The sequence below is a fragment of the Schistocerca americana genome, chromosome 9 (assembly GCF_021461395.2).
Source record: "Schistocerca americana isolate TAMUIC-IGC-003095 chromosome 9, iqSchAmer2.1, whole genome shotgun sequence".
NCBI classification, from domain to species: Eukaryota; Metazoa; Arthropoda; class Insecta; order Orthoptera; family Acrididae; genus Schistocerca; species Schistocerca americana.
The window spans coordinates 201,392,262-201,413,696 of record NC_060127.1 but is presented as its reverse complement, the minus strand read 5'-3'; the positions used below and the strand labels follow the sequence as shown (position 1 = coordinate 201,413,696).

Sequence of the window (21,435 nt, the reverse complement as noted above, 5' to 3'; positions counted from 1 at the left end):
TGTACTCCATCACCTCGCTTCTCAGCTTGCAAAGAGTTGCAAAGCATACGCGATTTAATATTCCGCTCTCCAAGATCGTCGTCTACTTCGTGTGACACTTCATCACTGAATTATTACCCTCTGTCAACCTCCTGCACTACCTCCATCGTTCCATTTAGTTCTCTTACATCATTAGCATCCGCTGTCCCGAGCACAGTCTTCAAAACCCTCCCCACAGCGTGTATCCAACTTATCTTCTCTCTCTGTAGCCAACATGATACAATCTCCACTGCTTGCTACATCTGTTCTCATTTTTGTTCATACGACTTATGTAACTTCTCACACTCCCCAAAATTTCCCCAAGTACTCTTCTGTTCTTGGCTTTCCGTCGACAACCAGAAAACACCTCCTCCAGCGTCCTTACTTAATTTTGTCATTCCTATGCATTAAAAACTAGACTCATCGTCCATTGATGGCTAGTAATCACCAGATCTTCCTGCCTGACAAAGAGAACTCCTCTTTCCAGGCGTAGGTTCCACAGCACTTCCACTCTGCCCAAGGAAAATAGGTACAACACTGCCATAACTAGGATCCTTCCCATCCTCGACCTCAGTGTACACCAACCTAATGACAGGGACTATCATCATCCTTCTTTCCCCCTTCAGAGAGCTCATATCACCGGGCGCCAAACAGAAACCGTTACTTTAACAAAATTTCTTTGTCTTCCCCTTCTGTATGCAAGAATTGGATAACATCATCCACTGTCCTATTCTATAATGCGGTAAGATCCCTGTGGATTTCACAGTGCCGGCCGCGGTGGCCGAGCGGTTCTAGGCGTTACAGTCTGAAAGCTTTCACGACCGGTTGACATATCTTCTGGTAAACCTTCCGGGATGTAAGGTCGTGGTCCATGAAACTCTTCAGCTCCTAACGTTTCGTCCAGAGCTGCGCTGGACATCTTCAGAGGGGTGTTTCTCCTCCGGTGAGTCTTTCCTCCTGTTTCACTAGTGTCTTTGAGTTGGCCTGCTGAAGCCACTTCCAGACTTCTTGCACTGTTCTTGCGAACCTACGTACTGACTCTCCACCCTTGCTTTTTTTTACCTTAATCTTATCAAAGTGGGATGGCATTTTTCTTCCATACACCACCGCCAACAGAGATAATATTGTACTGTTGTGGAGCTTCAATTTTACAGGGCCAACGCAAAAGAAATATTTGTGTCCCAATCATTGTGGTGTGAGTTCACACAGTAACTTAGTATTCTTCTGATTATCCTGTCTCTCCATTCAGCATTACAGTTTTACTGCAGGTGAAGCCTATCCTTCATCTAATCTGACTTAAAATTCGTCCATGGGTCAGTATCATCATCTCCAGTTCCCGTAATTCGTTTATTCACTTGTTGACCATTGCTTGTGAGACTGTAACTGCATTCTGGTTCGGTATAGGTGTCAGTTGTACATGCTGAGAGAAGTGATCTTTATTGTTAGCACAAAAAAAAAATTTTGTGGTTGAGTCCAGCTAAACCATTAAAAACCATCCACCCATCATTTCATACGACTTTGACAGTTTTGGTAAATCTGTAATGCTATCCGTTTAAAACTCGAGTCCATAGACTGTGAACACTGCACAAAATTTTTTACATACTTATCCACGCCTCCTTTTCTTCCCTTCCTATAGTATCTCTCAGCCACCTTGGATTCGTTGCTCTGAATCCTCCACGAAGAGACAGCACGTGATAACGCAACTCTCTCAGAACTTCTTCTTTCAATTAAGTGATACTTGGAACGAGGGCACATGAAATAGATATTTCAGTGTGTCATCTACTCACGTGTTACCACCTCGCTTGGCTTCTCGCTCTGGTGGACTCTCCAATGTGTAGCCCTTTTGGTGCACAGATCACAGTAAGCCACCTTTTACTAGAATGAATACTATTTTCAGATGAAAGGGCGGCAACTCATTGCAGACAGATTTGCTCTCTATTTTAATTGACGATCAAGCGAAAGTGCCACGACTTTTAGGGTTTTGGGAACATTGGATGCGTTCCCCAAAACTTGTGGGTGACGTTTTTGACGTGTTATCAGGGTTGTGGTCTGATTCGCGCTTTCTGTAAATTATCAGCCAGCTACATACTTGTCTGAATCTGTTTTAGTTTTCCTGTTGTTTTACTTAGCTTTACTTAATAGTTGTAGAAAATCTGAAACATTTTAACGCTATCTTCCATTGAGCTAACTATGTGAGGTTTGTCCAAAAAGTAGCGGTAATTTTCATTTTCTAAAAATACTTTTATTAATCGTCTACATTAATGTTATCTTCTTCAAAGTAGTCCTCATTACTTGACATACACTTATGCCACCGCTGTTTCATATTCCCTGAACATTTTTGGAACTCTATCTTTGTGACAGCACGTAGATGTTTTAGCGATGCACTTTTAAACTCATCCAAGCTTGTAAAACGACGGCGCTTTAAAGTTCGCTTCATTTAGAAACAGAAAAAGTCACACGGGGTGATATGTAGCGAATTTAGAGGCTGGGAATCAATATAATGTTGTTTTTTCCCAAAAATTGATGAGCAGGCAATGAAGTATGAACAAGTGAATTATTGTGGAGCAAAAGCCACGAAATGTTTTGGAAGAAATCCTGCAGTTTTTTTCGGATTAATTGTATTAATCGGCGTTGAAGTTGTAGATAATTGTATTTCTAACTGATTATGACCTTTTGGCAAAAACTCGAGATGCCCTACATGGTTAAAAACACTGAGGATAATCTTCCCAAATAATCATTTCTTTCGTTTTTCTTCCACGTTTCCGTCGGTTGTTGATGTGGTAGGGCGGCTAGGAAGTTTGTCATCCTGAAATTTTTCACCGCCATCTCCAAAACGCTTATAGCACTCGAAACCCTTGTTCCACACGTAAGAGACTGACCAAAAGCAATATTAAACGTTTATAAAACTTCGTTACATTTTATTTCATTTTGATAGGAAAATACACTCCTGGAAATTGAAATAAGAACACCGTGAATTCATTGTCCCAGGAAGGGGAAACTTTATTGACACATTCCTGGGGTCAGATACATCACATGATCACACTGACAGAACCACAGGCACATAGACACAGGCAACAGAGCATGCACAATGTCGGCACTAGTACAGTGTATATCCACCTTTCGCAGCAATGCAGGCTGCTATTCTCCCATGGAGACGATCGTAGAGATGCTGGATGTAGTCCTGTGGAACGGCTTGCCATGCCATTTCCACCTGGCGCCTCAGTTGGACCAGCGTTCGTGCTGGACGTGCAGACCGCGTGAGACGACGCTTCATCCAGTCCCAAACATGCTCAATGGGGGACAGATCCGGAGATCTTGCTGGCCAGGGTAGTTGACTTACACCTTCTAGAGCACGTTGGGTGGCACAGGATACATGCGGACGTGCATTGTCCTGTTGGCGCAGCAAGTTCCCTTGCCGGTCTAGGAATGGTAGAACGATGGGTTCGATGACGGTTTGGATGTACCGTGCACTATTCAGTGTCCCCTCGACGATCACCAGTGGTGTACGGCCAGTGTAGGAGATCGCTCCCCACACCATGATGCCGGGTGTTGGCCCTGTGTGCCTCGGTCGTATGCAGTCCTGATTGTGGCGCTCACCTGCACGGCGCCAAACACGCATACGACCATCATTGGCACCAAGGCAGAAGCGACTCTCATCGCTGAAGACGACACGTCTCCATTCGTCCCTCCATTCTGGCCTGTCGCGACACCACTGGAGGCGGGCTGCACGATGTTGGGGCGTGAGCGGAAGACGGCCTAACGGTGTGCGGGACCGTAGCCCAGCTTCATGCAGACGGTTGCGAATGGTCCTCGCCGATACCCCAGAAGCAACAGTGTCCCTAATTTGCTGGGAAGTGGCGGTGCGGTCCCCTACGGCACTGCGTAGGATCCTACGGTCTTGGCGTGCATCCGTGCGTCGCTGCGGTCCGGTCCCAGGTCGACGGGCACGTGCACCTTCCGCCGACCACTGGCGACAACATCGATGTACTGTGGAGACCTCACGCCCCACGTGTTGAGCAATTCGGCGGTACGTCCACCCGGCCTCCCGCATGCCCACTATACGCCCTCGCTCAAAGTCTGTCAACTGCACATACGGTTCACGTCCACGCTGTCGCGGCATGCTACCAGTGTTAAAGACTGCGATGGAGCTCCGTATGCCACGGCAAACTGGCTGACACTGACGGCGGCGGTGCACAAATGCTGCGCAGCTAGCGCCATTCGACGGCCAACACCGCGGTTCCTGGTGTGTCCGCTGTGCCGTGCGTGTGATCATTGCTTGTACAGCCCTCTCGCAGTGTCCGGAGCAAGTATGGTGGGTCTGACACACCGGTGTCAATGTGTTCTTTTTTCCATTTCCAGGAGTGTATAATGCTAATTCTCTGACCCATTTCGAAGACAAATAAGTATTCGCTACCCATGGGCAAACACAAGCAACTTACGTGACAACGGACGCCTCACTAAACGTCCAATACAGCGATCAGTGAACACATAGTTTGACATGTTGCCCGCCACAACAACGAAAAATCGCGAGAATTGGACTAATACAATACTCGAAATTAAAAGTTTCCGACACTCTTTGAACACACCTGTATACAGCAAATAACAAAGGATGGAAATGGTGCTCCGAGATTGACAGATTGGCAGGAAATCATAGTAGGCCATTATAAACTAGTCAGGAGAAAAGAACACAAATTAAATGATGCATTGGTTAACGCTTAATAACGAAGACAGAATGTGTAAAAACATTGTGTTAAACCAGTTGACTGACTCACTCGTCGCCGCCATCGCCACCAGCAGGGCAGCCGCGAGCGCACAGTGGGAGCGCGTGGCCATGGCCGCCGCCGTCGCCGCCTGCTCTGCTGCCGCTACTGCGACCGCCCGGCAGCGCGAGCCTCGCGCACTGGCGAGCCACCTGGCGGCGTCGTGCCGAAACAGGCGTGTGTGAGCGCAGCACACGAGGACGGGGGCACCCGGGCGAAGGCAGAGGGCAGATTACTATAGGGCAGGGCCCGGGAACGAGTACTCGAAAACGGCGAAGCTTGTCGAATGTTCACGTGCTACTGTCGTAAGCTTCGTCAGAAGGAAGCAGGACTGCGAAAATATCACTAGTCGCTAAATGGTTGGACGCCCATGACTCTTCATACAAAGTACTGTTTGGAGCCTTGTCTGCACTGTCAAGGAGGATACATTGTGATCTGTGGCATTTCTGTCAAAGGAGCACAACCCTGGTGGACGCACAAGAGTTCCGGGGAACACCGTCATCGTACATTGTTCGACATTGAGCTCCACTGTCGACCACCCCTACGTGTTCACGTGTTGACCGTACGACATCGTCAGTTACGACTGTAACGGGCAGGGGGCCACCAGAATTCTATCGTCGACCAACTGAAACCTGTCGGCTTTTCGGGCGAATCACATGTTTGCCACAATACTTCACCGGTCGTCTCCACAAACGCCGCCGCCAAGATGAACAGCAGTACGAAACGTGCCGCGCGCCGTAGTTGCAAGCTGGCGGGAGCAGTGTTATGGTACGGGAGACACCCTCCTACGCCTGCATGGGACCTCTGGCGATAACCGAAGACACGTGACAGCTGCAAACCACCTGCATCCCTTCATGCTTGATGTCCTCCCCGACGAACTTTTAAATTCTGTGGGACCCATCTGGTTCACTATCGGGCACCATCGCCGCAAATGCAAATCAGCGACGCTTATTTACGAGAATTACATGACCTTCGAGTAGACATCTAATGCCACATACCTCCACGAAGCTACCAACAAACTGTCGGATCGCTGGTACACAGAATCAGTCATACATTTCATTCCAAAGATGGGCACACAAGCTATTAAGCAGGTGTTGATAACGTTTTGGCTCATCAGTGATGGATTCGTTCCAAAGATGGGTAAGCAAGCTATTAAGCAGGTGGTCGTAATATTTTGGCTCACCATTGTACGCAGTTAATGACGGAGGGGTGGTGTACCGTTCTTAAGAACGCTACACACGTCAGTAGTAGATGTGTTACGAGCTCGGTGGTGCTATCTCCCACTATCCAAGGACGCAGCAATCCACAGCACCTCATGCTGTTCCAGCAAAGTCACGTTAATATGCAGGGTATCCATGAATTTAAACTCTCATTTCAAAAAACCATAATTTCGAAACTATTTGAGACAAGTTATCGTATTGGATTGGTGCACAAATTTGTACCGCTGTTCCATAAATGTAATAAACACAACAGATACACATACCAAAGATATTAGTCATCAATAATATATTCTCCTTCACTGTTTACAGCAGTGTGCCAAGGCTGGGGTAACTTTTCGATTCCGCGACCTTAGAAATCACGTGGTTTTGAAACGAAGAATTCGTCGATCCCTGTTCAGAGCAAATTTTCTTGCGAAAACAAAGTTCGTTAAAGGTTGTTCGATAGAGAGCGAAAAAAGATAAAATGTGAGGGCACAAGATCAGGTAAATAAGGTGGGAACAGATTCACTTCCCAACCCAACTCACTAGTCCAGCAGAACGTGGGCGGCCGTTGTCGTGGAGTAGCGTCAATTCACGCAGTCTGCCTGGTCCTTGTTCTTGAATTGCATCTGTAAGACGTCTCAGTCGTCGACAATAAATGTCAGCAGTGGTGGTTATACCTCACGAAAAAAATTCGTATTACACCGCACCGTCGCTGCTCAACCAGATGCATAACATTATCTTTTGTGAATGCGAACAGGTCTTTGTATGGGAAGCTGTTGCTTTGTTTAGGCTCAACCAATCCCTTCTTTTCCTTGAGTCAGCAGAGAAACGCCATTTACCGTCATCAGTAACGATAGAGCATACTTATGGTCGGTGTTGTTCAAGATATAATTGATTACCAGAAAGCAGGGATACCCATATGGGCACCTGCTGATTTGTGTGATTTTGGCTTGCAGCGTGAGGTACCAACGTACCCGATTTTTGAACCTTCCCCACCGTACGCAAATGTCGCACTGTGGTGGAATGACTACAACTCATCACGTTTGCTAGTTCTTGAATACACATGCGTGGATCATTGTGAATTAATGCGTATGGCGATCTCCGTCAACGTCTGAATGTCTTCCTGAACGTGGAGAGTAACTAACATCTAAAGGATCCTCCTTAAAAGGAAAAAACCATTTTCTTTGCCGTTCTGTGTCCAATTGCACTATCCCCGTACACGGCGAAAATGTTTCTGGCTATCTCCACTGCTGTCCCTCTCTGCTGAACGCAAACAGAAGAATGTGTCGGAAATGTTCCGACTTCCCCAGTTGGAACTCCATTTTCTAGCATCCAGAGCTCCACTTAGTACCTCCAGCTGACAAAATGACAAAATGTAAACTCAAACAGCAACAATAAACCACAAATGGTAAATGACAAGCAGTACATAAACCCATAGCAACACGCTAAACAACAACGCTACGAATTTATGCGCCATTCTTATACTTCATTGTAAAATTGTTTTAAATTCAGCTCAGTCTTAGATATGACTTGCAATGCATCAAAATGACGATAGACTAGGAGAATGTGCAGTATCTAATCTGGTATGCAGAATTCAAAACTGTGACAATGGTATCACATAATTATATGTAGACGCCATTTTAGCAGAACACGACCTCAAAAGTTAGCACAGTGAGATGGATCAAAAACCTTAAAAGGCAGACCTTTCTCTAAACACAGCCCGCACCCTACCACACACACACTCCTCCAGTGCCTCAAGCACGTGTTGTCATCTTGAAAGCTGCCAGAGTGGTGGTGAGCTGCGACCTCACACGGCAGATGGAACGTGGACGACCCGCTTGCTGAGGAGTGGCTGGACCGCGACGGCCTGGACGTCACACCATCAGACTCCTGTTTGTGGTGTTACGTCAAGGATCCCGTGTAGACGACGCTGGTCGATGACATTCCTACCCTTCTTGCTCCTATCACTGAAGCAATTTGAAGTGTTGATACCACAATAATGACCCCCGCATGGGCAGAGCTCGAATCTCGCCTTGATGTGTTACGAGCGACATGTGGGACACACATTGAAAGTCCGACACAACAGAACAAAATCTCTGAGAGCTCTTTAACTTTTTACAACAAACCACAATGATCTTTCACGAATAATTTCCAAGTTATACATTTTTTAAGTCATGCAGGACCTTATGAACTCCCTGTATTTTATTGCAGCTGCAAGGCAAAGCTGAAAAGAACGATAACAGTGTGTTGTTCATCTGTCATCTGATGTTGGTGATACTGTACGTAAAGATGATGATTTAAGTAGAGGGAAATTTGCAGCCTCACTGTAATGTCTGTATTACTGATGTACTGAACCCTACCCTGTCTTCCACTTTATATAACGAGCGCTGATGCGGAAGTAAATTTAATGCTAAATGTTGAATATGTAGGATACACCAAAGCTCAGCTCGTAGAAACTGAAGCATGTGATTCTATGTTTCGTAACACTGATGAGCATCAAGTCTTGGCAGGAAAACAGGGGAAGAAATTTCTCTTCAGAAAAAATCTGTTATTGGGGAAAATGTACTATTATCACACATTTGTAGTATTGAAAATTTGAAAATGACAAATGAAAACGGTAACTCTGATACTGTAGTTGTTGTAATGTGGTACATGTATAACGACAGTACGTATGTTTACTGAAAGCAGGAAGTTGGTTCCATTGCGTGCGTTCATTGTGTAAAGATAGATGTAAATTATATTTGCCTTGTCGTTAACGAATATTCTTAACAAGGTAGCAGTTTCCTGTTGATGAGTAAAAAGAAGTTTGTTATTTGAAATAGCAGTACTTGGTTGTGTACAAAAATGAAGACAACCACCCGACAAGTGTGCTTTATGAAATTGGACATGGCTGACATTAAGATACGAGAGTATGATGGAGAAGGCTACTGGAACTGAAAACGGCGAATGGAATGTTTCTGAAAATGAAGAAAAGCTATACAGTGGCTTCGAGGGCAAAACCAAGCAAGGACAAATCGAATACTTTCGAAGAAGAAAATCTGAATGCAATGAACTACATATGTGGAACGATTTCGAAGAAGCAACTGGAATTCATGAGTAATAAGAAAATTACATTTGAAATAATGAAAAAATGGATGTATTATACTCCAAGGAATCGATAGCATTGCAAAGGGTGTGCAAAAACGAATTAAGGAAACTGAAGTTATAAGTTACAGTGACAGAGAAACAAATTTTATACCTGCTGTTGGTATATTTCTTGATCAGTCCAAGGCATTTGACATGGTCGACCACAAGCTGCTTCTTATATAAATCGAGAAATGTGGGATTACAGGTGTAGACCACAATTGGTTCCATAAATAGCTTAGTGATAGAAAGCAATGCATAGAAATAAGAAAATCAAAGACATCCAGGCACTGCAGGTCAGATACGCTACATACAATAAATGGCGTCCCTCAGGGATCCGCTCTTGGCCCTGTTATTTTCATATTGTTTCATAAATGGTCTCCCAGAATCTGTAATATTAGTAATTTTCGCCTCACAAACATTAATATACGCTGAACAGTAAACGCCCTATGGCCTAAAGTTATCGAACAATTGTAAAGTAAAAGAAATGAACCATCGCATAGCAGCGACAGAGTCTAATACTCTTTATCTTTGCCGTTCTTGCGCGGTGCCTGTAAATCTCTATGTACCTGTATCAATTAACGTTATAAAAAAGAATTCTGTTGCTTCAAGACAAATGAGGCATTTGGCGCCTCACCTTTTACTGTTTGTATTCTACGAAAGGCGGACGTGGACTTGCTGCGTTCCGCAACGGTATTTTATATTTCATGTGAAAATATTGAGTGAATATGCTAACTGTTATTTTTCCAATCAGAAAACATGCAGTTTCATGTAACTGATTACGAGCAGACAGCATCAAGAGGGCATTTTGACTGTTATGTATAAAGTATTTAACCACAATAGTCATCTATTGTAATTTAATATAAAAGGTACGTAGCATTAAAAAAGTGAGCTTATTTTAGTAAATTAACCTTGATGATTTCCATCTCCTTATTTGCCTGAAAGATTATTATTGCGTGTTACTTCATCACCAGAAATTACGATCACGCTGATGGGCCGAACGCAGCATGAGGCAGAAGGAACATTATCGTTTTCCCATTATTTCTGAACAATTTTTTTTAAAATTGTGTAGTGTTGCATTTCTTTTAAAGTCTATAAATCTTCTGGTCCCTTAGTGTTGATCCGGGTATGACTACATCGCGACTTTAAAAATGCAAAGAAATGATAATGATTCTTCCGAACGATCTCAAATATATATAAATATGCTGCTCTTATTCGGGTATTTAATGCTCAATGTATGTTATTATAATAGTGTAATCAATCCCTGATTCTGTTGCCAAGTGGCCCACCAAAATATTCACTTTTTCGACATAAAAAAAATCTTTTTATTTTCGTCCCCCAAGGGCAACGTTACAAACCCATACTAAATGCCAGCTCCTTTCTGTATACCGACAAAACAAATATTCTGATAACCAGTAGAGGTGACACAATGGAAGATGAAACTATTTGTCAATTACAATCTTCGTTTGAAGCAAATAGACTACTCATACATATTAAAAAAATGTAAGCATGAACTTCCACACTAGACAGAATCTTATCCCCTTCAATGCAGTTATAGTTATTGGCAAAGATGACGTTACAAACAGGCAGGACACCTAATTTCTTGTACTTACTATCAGTAACACACTAAACTGGAAACCACATATTGAGGCACTGTCACAAAAGCTTAATAAAATCTGTTATTTATTAAGATCATTAAAAGACACAGCCAGTGTAGATACCTCAAAGCTGGTGTACCATTCCCTCTTTGACTCTGTCTTGAGCTCTGGCCTGATCTTGTGGGAAAATACCTCTGAATCTCTCAGAATTTTCAGGTTACAAAAAGAGGTGGTAAGAATAATGAAATGTAAAAAAAAAAGAACTGAACACTGTAAACCACTGCTTCAACAGCTAAGAATTCTATCACTGCCATGCCTCTATATAATGGAACTAGCTTGTTTTACAGTACAGCACTTGGAATCCCTCGACAGAAATGCAGACCACCACACACATGCGACCAGAAACAAAACCCAATTATAAATTATAGCTCACAACACAAAATTATATGCTAATGGATTTAAGTGTATCAACGTTAAGACATACAATCACCCCCCAACAGACATACAAACACGCAAAAACCCAAAAATAATGAGAATTAAATTAAATCAATTGCTACTCAATCACTGTTTCTATTGTCTACATGAATTTCTTGAAACAAAATTTTAATTACTTACAATAAGGTGTTTATTCACTTGTAGATATTTCTGATAGATATTTCTACTTAGTAAGATAATTTAATTACTGTATCTTACTAATATTCTGTCTGTATCTCATATATGTATTCGGCTATGTGAAGTATGTACCACAAAATTTTAATTACTTGTAATAAGAAGTTTTTTCACTTGTAGATATCTCTACACAGTAAGATTAATTAAATCTTGTATGTGAGTTATATTCTGTCTGTATCTCCCAACATGAACCATGACCTTGCCGTTGGTGGGGAGGCTTGCGTGCCTCAGCGATACAGATGGCTGTACCGTAGGTGCAATCACAATGGAGGGGTATGTATTGAGAGGCCACACAAACGTGTGGTTCCTGTAGAGAGGCAGCAGCCTTTTCAGTAGTTGCAGGGGCAACAGTATGGATGATTGATTGATCTGGCCTTGTAACACTAACCAAAACGGCCGTGCGGTGCTGGTACTGCGAACGGCTGAAAGCAAGGGGAAACTACAGCCGTAATTTTTCTCGAAGGGATGCAGCTTTACTGTATGGTTAAATGATGATGGCGTCCTCTTGGATAAGATATTCTGGAGGTAAAATAGTCCCCCATTCGGATCTCCGGGCGGGGACTACTCAAGAGGACATCGTTATCAGGAGAAAGAAAATGCGTTCTACTGATTGGAGCATGGAATGTCAGATCCCTTAATCGGGCAGGTAGGTTAGAAAATTTAAAAAGGGTAACGGACAGGTTAAAGTTAGATATAGTGGGAATTAGTGAAGTTCGGTGGCAGGAGGAACAAGACTTTTGGTCAGGTGAATACAGGGTTATAAATACAAAACCAAATAGGGGTAATGCAGGAATAGGTTTAACAATGAATAAAAAAAATAGGAGTACTGGTAAGCTACTACAAACAGCATAGTGAACACATTATTGTGGCCAAGATAGACACGAAGCTCACGCCTACTACAGTAGTACAAGTTTATATGCCAACTAGCTCCGCAGATGATGAAGAAATTGATGTAATGTATGATGAGATAAAAGAAATTATTCAGGTAGTGAAGGGAGACGAAAATTTAATAGTCATGGGTGACTGGAATTCGAGAGTAGGAAAAGGGAGAGAGGGAAACATAGTAGGTGAATATGGATTGGGTGTAAGAAATGAAAGAGGAAGCCGACTGGTAGAATTTTGCACAGAGCATAACCTAACCATAGCTAATACTTGGTTCAAGAATCATGAAAGAAGGTTGTATACATGGAAAAATCCTGGAGATACTAATAGGTATCAGATAGATTATATAATGGTAGGACAGCGATTTAGGAACCAGGTTTTAAATTGTAAGACATTTCCAGGGGCAGATGTGGACTCTGACCACAATCTATTGGTTACGAACTATAGATTAAAACTGAATAAACTGCAAAAAGGTGGGAATTTAAGGAGGTGGGACCTGGATAAACTGAATAAACCAGAGGTTGTACACAGTTTCAGGGGGAGCATAAGGGAACAACTGACAGGAACGGTAGACAGAAATACAATAGAAGAAGAATGGGTGGCTCTCAGGGATGAAGCAGTGAAGGCAGCAGAGGATCAAGTAGGTAAAAAGACGAGGGCTAGTAGAATTCATTGGGCAACAGAAGAAATATTGAATCTAACTGATGAAAGGAGGAAATATAAAAATGCTGTAAATGAAGCAGGCAAAGAGGAAAACAAACGCCTGAAAAATGAGATCGACAGGAAGTACAAAATGGCTAAGCAGGGATGGCTAGAGGACAAATGTAAGGATGTAGAGGCTTATCTCACTAGGGCTAAGATAGATACAGCCTACAGGAAAATTAAAGAGACCATTGGAGAAAAGAGAAACACTTCTATTACTATCCAGTGCTCAGATGGAAACCCTGTTCTAAGCAAAGAAGGGAAAGCAGAAAGGTGGAAGTAGTATTAGAGGGTCTATACAATGACTATGTACTTGAAAACAGTATTATGGAAATGGAAGAGGATGTAGATGAAGATGAAATGGGAGATATGATACGGCGTGAAGAGTTTGACAGAGCACTGAAAGACCTGAGTCGAAATAAGGCCCTGAGAGTAGACAACATTCCATTAGAACTACTGACGGCCTTGGGAGAGCCAGTCATGACAAAACTCTACCATCTGGTGAGAAAGATGTATGAGACAGGCGAAATACCCTCACACTTCAAGAAGAATAAAATAATTACAATCCCAAAGAAAGCAGGTGTTGACAGATGTGAAAATTACCGAACTGTCAGTTTAATAATTCACAGCTGCAAAATATAACGCCAATTCCTTACAGACGAATGGAAAAACTGGTAGAAGCCGACCTCGGCGAAGATCAGTTTGGATTCCACAGAAATGTTGGAACACGTCAGGCAATACTGACCTTACGACTTACCTTAGAAGAAAGATTAAGGAAAGGCAAACCTACGTTTCTAGCATTTGTAGACTCAGAGAAAGCTTTTGACAATGTTGACTGGAATACTCTCTTTCAAATTCTGAAGGTGATAAGGTAAAATACATGGAGCGAAAGGCTATTTACAATTTGTACAGAAACCAGATGACAGTTATAAGAGTCGAGGGACATGAAAGGGACGCAGTGGTTGGGAAGGGAGTGAGACAGGGTTGTAGCCTATCCCCAAAGTTACTCCATCTGTACATAGAGCAAGCAATAAAGGAAACAAAACAAAAATTCGGAGTAGGTATTAAAATCCATTGAGAAGAAACAAAAAGTTTGAGGTTCGCCGATGACATTGTAATTCTGTCAGAGACAGCAAAGAACTTGGAAGAGCAGTTGAACGGAATGGACAGTGTGTTGAAAGGAGGATATAAGATGAACATCAACAAAAGCAAAACGAGGGTAATGGAATGTAATCGAATTAAGTCCGGTGATGCTGAGGGAATTAGATTAGGAAATGAGACACTTAGAGTAGTAAAGGAGTTCTGCTATTTGGGGAGCAAAATAAGTGATTATGGTCGAAGTAGAGAGGATATAAAATTTAGACTGGCAATGGCAAGGAAAGCGATTGTGAAGAAGAGAAATTTGTTAACATCGAGTATAGATTTAAGTGTCAGGAAGTCGTTTCTGAAAGTATTTGTATGGAGTGTAGACATGTATGGAAGCGAAACATGGACTATAAATAGCTTAGACAAGAAGAGAATAGAAGCTTTCGAAATGTGGTGGTACAGAAGAATGCTGAAGATTAGATGGGTAGATGACATAACTAACGAGGAGGTATTGAATAGAATTGGGGAGAAAAGGAGTTTGTGGCGCAACGTGACAAGAAGGGACCGGTTGGTAGGACATGTTCTGAGGCATCAAGGGATCACAAAGGGAGGGCAGCGTGGAGGGTAAAAATCGTAGAGGGAGACCAAGAGATGAATACACTAAGCAGATTCAGAAGTATGTAGGTTGCAATAAGTACTGGGAGATGAAGAAGCTTGCACAGGATAGAGTAGCATGGAGAGCTGCATCAAACCAGTCTCAGGACTGAAGACCACAACAACAACAACTGTATCTCTCATATGTACCCTGCTATGTGAAGTATGTATCACCACTATCATCTCTCATCACACAACACACTTTTTATATATTGTCTGTATATCCCATACATACATATTCTGCTATGTGAGCTATGCACCACTACTCTAATCATACACCCTCTTAACATCATTTTCAAATTGACATGTCCTGTATCATGATGTGCTTTACTGTACAAAATGTATGATCTAGAGGACTAATAATAAATAAATAAATAAATTGTTCAGTCTTTTCTTCCGATTAAATTTCTCCCTGAGGCATTTAAGTCTAGTCTTACTTCTGCTTCCATCATTAAAGCTAATTTTTCAGTTTCTTTGAAAAAAAAAGCGACCAAATTAAAATTTGGGGACGCGAATGTGACGGAAACAATACAACTCAAGTACATGTTGAAAACGTTGCCGGAATATTTCAGCTATGTAGGGCACTTGATCATGCCTAGAAAGAAGAGGATAAGATAGTCAAATTAGTTAAAAGCAAAATTCAGATGATTGATTTAAAAGGCAAGGATGGAACTGAAGCTGAAAAATATTGAATGCGTAGAATACACAAAAGAGAAACTGAAGGAAGTGATTCCCCATTTTGTAACATTGACGAGGCTCAAGTCATTTTGCAATAAATGCGTTTGACACTGAAAAGAAAATGAGTGAGAGCTACGAGGAATAGTTAATTTGTGGATGAGGCAAACAAAGGTACCTTTAGAGGGAATGACGTAAGTGGGAAAGAAGCAGAAATTAATGGACTCGTGGCGTACATCATCGGGCAGCCGTCGCGACAGTTGGACGAAGCGAACTGCGTAGGGTGGGTAACAACAGCTGGTCGCATGGTAGAGGTAATCAGCGTGGTTCAGGAGGCGGTCGTCATCCAGGACGCCGAGGCTATCAACGGAACAGAACCGGCGTGGCCATTGTTGTAACGGAGGTACAACCCACGACAGCATGTAATAATGATAAGTCATGTAGCATAGTCCCGACTCCCTGGTTATCGGATAGTCCTTGTACAGATACTGTTGTTAATTTTGGAAACTATGTATATGTATACATAACTTTAATGCTTTCTGTGAATGTCAAAAATGCAGACAGTAAAGTTTAGCAGTCTAAAAAAATAGGAAGTATAGTTAGATATTTTCCAGTTCATGATGACATGATTCCAACCGATATGAGAAATATAGTTGGCGTCAAAGACATGGATAGAGGTTTGATTATACACGTGAAAGTAACAGAACAACATTTTATTTGTAGGAAACATCTCAAAAAGATTTGATAAGCACTATAAGTTACTAGCGATTAGATTGAAAGAAGATAGGCTGTATAAAATGACAATTATAAATTATAAGGAAGAGATGAATGTTAATAGAATGAACAGTTAGGATATTATCTCAATAAAGGAGGAATAGATTTGGCAGTGGGACATGTAAATTTTTAAGGTTTGAGTATATTGTGTAAATATCAGGTAGCACATATACGTATTCCCAAAAAATTTAGAGTAAGAGTTTATGAAATGAATCACTAAGAACCATAAGGACCTAAAGTACACTGTCGTCAGATCTTCATGACAGTGAATGCCAGAGAAACCAGTGAGGCAGCTTTTCGTGATCGTTGATCTGTACGGTTTCGACATACAGCACAGATAAACCTGGCTCACCGTAAGACAAACAGATGCCAGAAGCATGCATACATGCTACAGTCACAAAATCGACGATGGTGTGCCTTAGGTCATTATGGTTCTCAGTGCCTCAACTGTAAACTTTGTATTGAAAATAAAACGCATCATTTACATTTTGAAAAGAATGTAAGCAAGCTACAAGAAACAATAGAGATTATTCACAAAGATGCGAATGGGTCACACTCAACTGAAAGTTTTCGTAGGGGGAACCACCCTCTCACTTTTATTGATGACAGTAGTAAAGCAGGTACAGTCTACACTGTCAAATTTTAAATTCAGGTTTATGAGTGTTTTGGGGAATACGTTAATGAAACTGGAAATTTATCTGGTAATAGCATTAAGAAATTCAGGTGCGACAGTGGGAAGGAACGGTTAAATTCGGATGTTTATCGGTTTACAAGACAACAAGCTGATTATGAATATGTCACGATGCCTGAACTCTGAAACAAGAGTAAATAGGGGAGTTTTGCCTGAAGTAGTTTGTGCAGCTGCATACCTCAAAAACAGAAGTTCAGTCAATACTGTTGAAAGAAGAATGGCTTTTTTTGGGAAGAAATCTAATGTCAGACATTTAAAGTTATATGGAACTAGTATTTTTGTACATGTACGAGAGTGACTGATAAAATCAGTTGTACGTTTTTCCACAGTGGTTGGCTTCACCTACGACAATAGCCTATAAACATAAAAACCACAAAAAGGGTAAATCAAAACATTGCAGGCACCAAAGTTTGATCATCTCCTTTGATTTCTGTAATTTCCATAGAATCAGATAATTCTTAAGTGCCACAAATAATCTTTTTAAAGCACTGAAACACAGGATTGGTGTTGTAGTTAAGATACTTTAACGTACGTGATGGTGTGATCACTACAGAGTGAAGATTAGACGGGTAGATCACGTAAGGCACTGGGTAGAATAGAAGAGAGGAGGAATTTGTGGCACACCCTGACTAGAATAAGAGGTAGGACACATTCTCAGACATCAAGCGATCACCAGCCTAGTACTGGTGACGGGGGAGGGGGGGGGGGGAATTGTAGAGAGGAAACGAGAGATGAATACAGTAAGCAGGGTGAAGAGGATGTAGGTTGCAGTAGTTATTCGGAGCTGCTGAAGAGGGTTGCACAGGAAGAGTAGCGTGGAGATCTGCATCAAACCAGTCTTTGGACTAAAGACCAGAACAACAACAACAACAACATATTTACCGGGCAAGAAACAGCTAGTTGCGTGCTGTCACAGTGTTCAGTGTGTAAAGATAAATGCCGTGCCTTGTCGTCAAAAAATATTTCTAAAGGTAGCAATTATTTCCTAATTGGAAAAGAAAATTTCGAAGCAATACTCCGAGCCAGAGGCAAGAATACGAGTATATACAACCATAGGTTGAAAATGATGTCAGAGTAGCTGCTGAAGTTAAAGCTGTACACAAAAATTGTTTTAAACGCAAAAATACTATTTCAGAAGTTGCTGAGAAAAAGGAAATCGGATACAATACTGTAAGGTGTCATGCCTAACCGAATAATAGTGTCGCATAGAGGTACGTTGTATAGACAGAGCCACAGTTTTGATAGCACTGCACAGGAAACAGTTGGTGCAGTTGAAGCAGAGAGACATGCACCCAATTCTTATGAGATGGAGCAAAAATCGTTCGAAATGTTGTTGATCTGCAATTAGTAACCTATCGACTTACAGTATCAAAACAGACTCAGCTCTCAGTAACAATTTCTCAGCTTTTGCACGTCGTGACAGCTGACGACGCAAGATGTAAATTCAGTCGTTTTAATTCTCAGGGAACTGTACGGAATTTGCATGCATCTGTTATTTTGGTGTGTCATTCGATGGGAAAACAACACAGTGAAACCGGGAAATGATGTTGGCATGTTTAAAAAGTGTTTTTTGAGGAAATACTGATCAAATGAAATCCAGCAAAATTTGTTAACTGACATGTGAACCGGAATAAGTATCAGTGAGTAGAGGTTGGGGGTATTCCTGGACCATCTCAGCTATTTAGACGCATGTATGGAGGCAAAAGTTTTTTTTTCTCAACTACAATTCTCGTTTAACTTGCGTCGTAACATGATGGCAGCCAGTGGAAATAATTATGACTAACGTATAAAATTATGTTGAAGTTAACGTTTTGAAGAAAGTTTTCTTTTCCGTTTTTGTAGGAAGAATCTGAACCCAGTCTGATGCATAGCTGATTGAAAAGATAATTTACGTTGCTCACTTCTCGTGACGTTGAAAGTTAAGCGGAGCTACAGATAAAAGGCTCACTTTGTCCTTGGTGGCCAGAGCATTAAGACAAAGAAATGACATTAACATTTACTGTGGGTATTAAAAGATGATTACTGGTTTTACTTCGAGAATTAATTCTGTTTTACCGGTAATTGGATTTACAACCTCTTTTCAAATCCCGTTATTACACTGAAATACCTGAGACTATTTTTGGAGCGTTGGATTATAAAGCAAATAATACTTCTGTCTCCACAGATAATTGTACATATACACTGGGAGACGTTGCTTCTGATGAAAGGACCTTAGCAGTATCTCCTGCACTCCACGTGACACCATTTCCATTTCTTATTGACCTTTTATGTCTAGCGTGTGCACAGTCATTCCAGTCTTATATTTCATGTAAGAATAACTAATTTTTTTGTGATACATAAGTTTAGTTATATTGGTACTTTTCTTGCGCCATATTTCTGTTCTTTACTGTCTCTATTTGCTTCTTGAGGACCTCCATTTTTTTATCTCAAGCTCATGTGGATGGATTTGCAAGTGATTCAGTACTGATTGACTGGTCAGCTCTTCCCTTTTCTCGATGTAATGAATGAAAACTTGCTAAGGCACTTCGTTTCGACCCATATCTCTGTTAGTCTCATATTGTGACGATATATAGTCAAACATAAACAACCAGTATACCAAATGTTGACAAAAAAAACACATGCAGAATGGAAAAAAGAGAAATTTTACTGAGTAAACTTTAGTATAGTTAAGAAATTACTTCTTACGTAACCTCCTACAATAAATCCCCGTACAGCATTCTGTGTGTTACTTACATGATATTTACATACTTTGTACGAATGATCTGCATTTGGTGTCAAGCACCTAGTCAGAGGGGGGGTCCACACCCTCCATTACCTAAAGAACATTACACGCGACAGTTGCCAAGTAGTAAAATACTTTGATTTTCAGTTATACGACGTAAATGGGATTGCACTATCGGCAATCAACGAAGCTAACGATGGATTTAAATTATCTACATATCCATAGCACTATCGACTATCGCCCAGCCAAGACGAACTACTTTACGTTTTTTTTTCCGTGCTAGAGCTCATTTATCTTTTTGCTAATCAGTCCAGTTCTCACTTGCAGCTGAATTTAAGGTGTTACCGTTTTTTTATTTTTTATTTTTTTATTTTTGCTGTTCTGATATAGTTTCTAATTGTGTACAAGTCTGTATCACGAAAGAAGAGGAAAACGGATTTTGTCACAGAAGAACTCAAAAAAGTGCACTGCGAGTTGTTTCAGGAAATAAGTTGTCCTTGGCAAAGAGTCTTAAAGGCAAATTCCCAAGACCCGCATTCAAACGTATAAACTGCTGGAGAAGAAAATCAGCGCACCTGGAGAGACGGCGTTGATTTCGATTCGATTACCGAGTACGCCACCTGGTGGATAGCAGAGGCACTGATAACGGTTTCAACGTCGTCCACCCACAGTGGCATAGCTACCAGAGTGCCATCTGTGTTTACCTTTTAATAGGGAACGCTCACAGCCAGAAGGCTCAGCGTGGTGCAAACGCGTGATGCAACCAGGCTACCATGCCGCCTACATCCAACTGAGCCAGTTTCATAAGCGTCAGATTGTGTCCCTCCGAATGGAGGGATGGTCCTGCCACACAAGTTGATAATTTGGGGTCACTGGTCACGTGAACATCTCCACAGACATACACGTGGTTCTGGACGTCCATACATCTTCGTACTGTAAGGGCAGCAGTGACAGGTCGAGGGCCCACAGGCACTACGGGCATGGAGAGACTATTTCATCTCTGAAAGCTACCTATTCGTCTTCTACTGTATTCCTTTCTCCTGTTCTTGCTAACTGTTGCCTAATGCTCTCTCTGAAACTCTCAACACCCTCTGCTTCTTTCAACTTACCTAGATGCCATCTCCTCAAATTTCTACCTGTTTGCAATGTCTTCTGTTTTAATCTACAACTTATAGCCAATAAATTGTAGGCAGAGTCCATATTCACCTACTATTTTCCCTTCTCTGCCTTTTCCTACTATCGAATTCCAGACTTCCATCACAATTAAATTTTCGTCTCCCTTAATTATCCTACTAATTGGTTTTGCCTCATCATACATTTTGTCTATCTCTTCATAATCTGTGGAGCTAGTTGCCACATAAACTTGTACTAATGTAGCAGATGTTGACGTCGTGTCTATCTTGGTTACAATAATGCGACCATTGTGCTGTTCATAGCAGCTTAGTCGCATTTCCATTTTCTTATTTATTATTAAATCTACTCCTCCATTTTTTATTTACAACCCCGACCAGAAGTCCTGTTTCTCGTGCCACCGAACGTCACTAATTACCACAATATCCAACTTCAACCCATCCATTTTCCTTTTGAAATTTTCGAACCTACATGCACGATTTAGGGTTGTAGCATTCCACGCTTCGCTATGTAGAACGTTAATTTACCTCCGAAATATTTTAACCAAAAGGACGCCATCATCATTTAACCATACAGTAGAGGTGCTTGGGCTCGGGAAAAATACGGTTGTGTTTTCCCCTGGCTTTCTGCTGTTCACAGGACCAGCCCAACAGAACTGGTTTGGATGATGTTACAAGGCCAAGTCAGTCAATCATGCAAACTACTGCCCCTGTAACTATTGAAAAGGCTGCTGCCCTTATTCTGGAAC

At 41.7% G+C, this 21,435-nt stretch overlaps 1 protein-coding gene across 3 annotated transcripts in view; it reads right to left on the bottom strand.

Annotated features, from left to right (window-relative positions):
* Nucleotides 1-4,863, bottom strand: part of LOC124551335 (brachyurin-like) — a 125,577-nt gene extending 120,714 nt beyond the window's left edge. For all 3 annotated transcript variants that reach the window (XM_047126356.1, XM_047126357.1, XM_047126358.1), the window contains exon 1: nucleotides 4,791-4,863. In XM_047126356.1, coding sequence (XP_046982312.1) covers nucleotides 4,791-4,851 — 61 coding nt within the window. In that variant the 5' untranslated portion in view covers nucleotides 4,852-4,863. The remainder of the gene's footprint in view (nucleotides 1-4,790) is intronic.
* Between the last annotated feature and the right edge of the window lie 16,572 nt (nucleotides 4,864-21,435).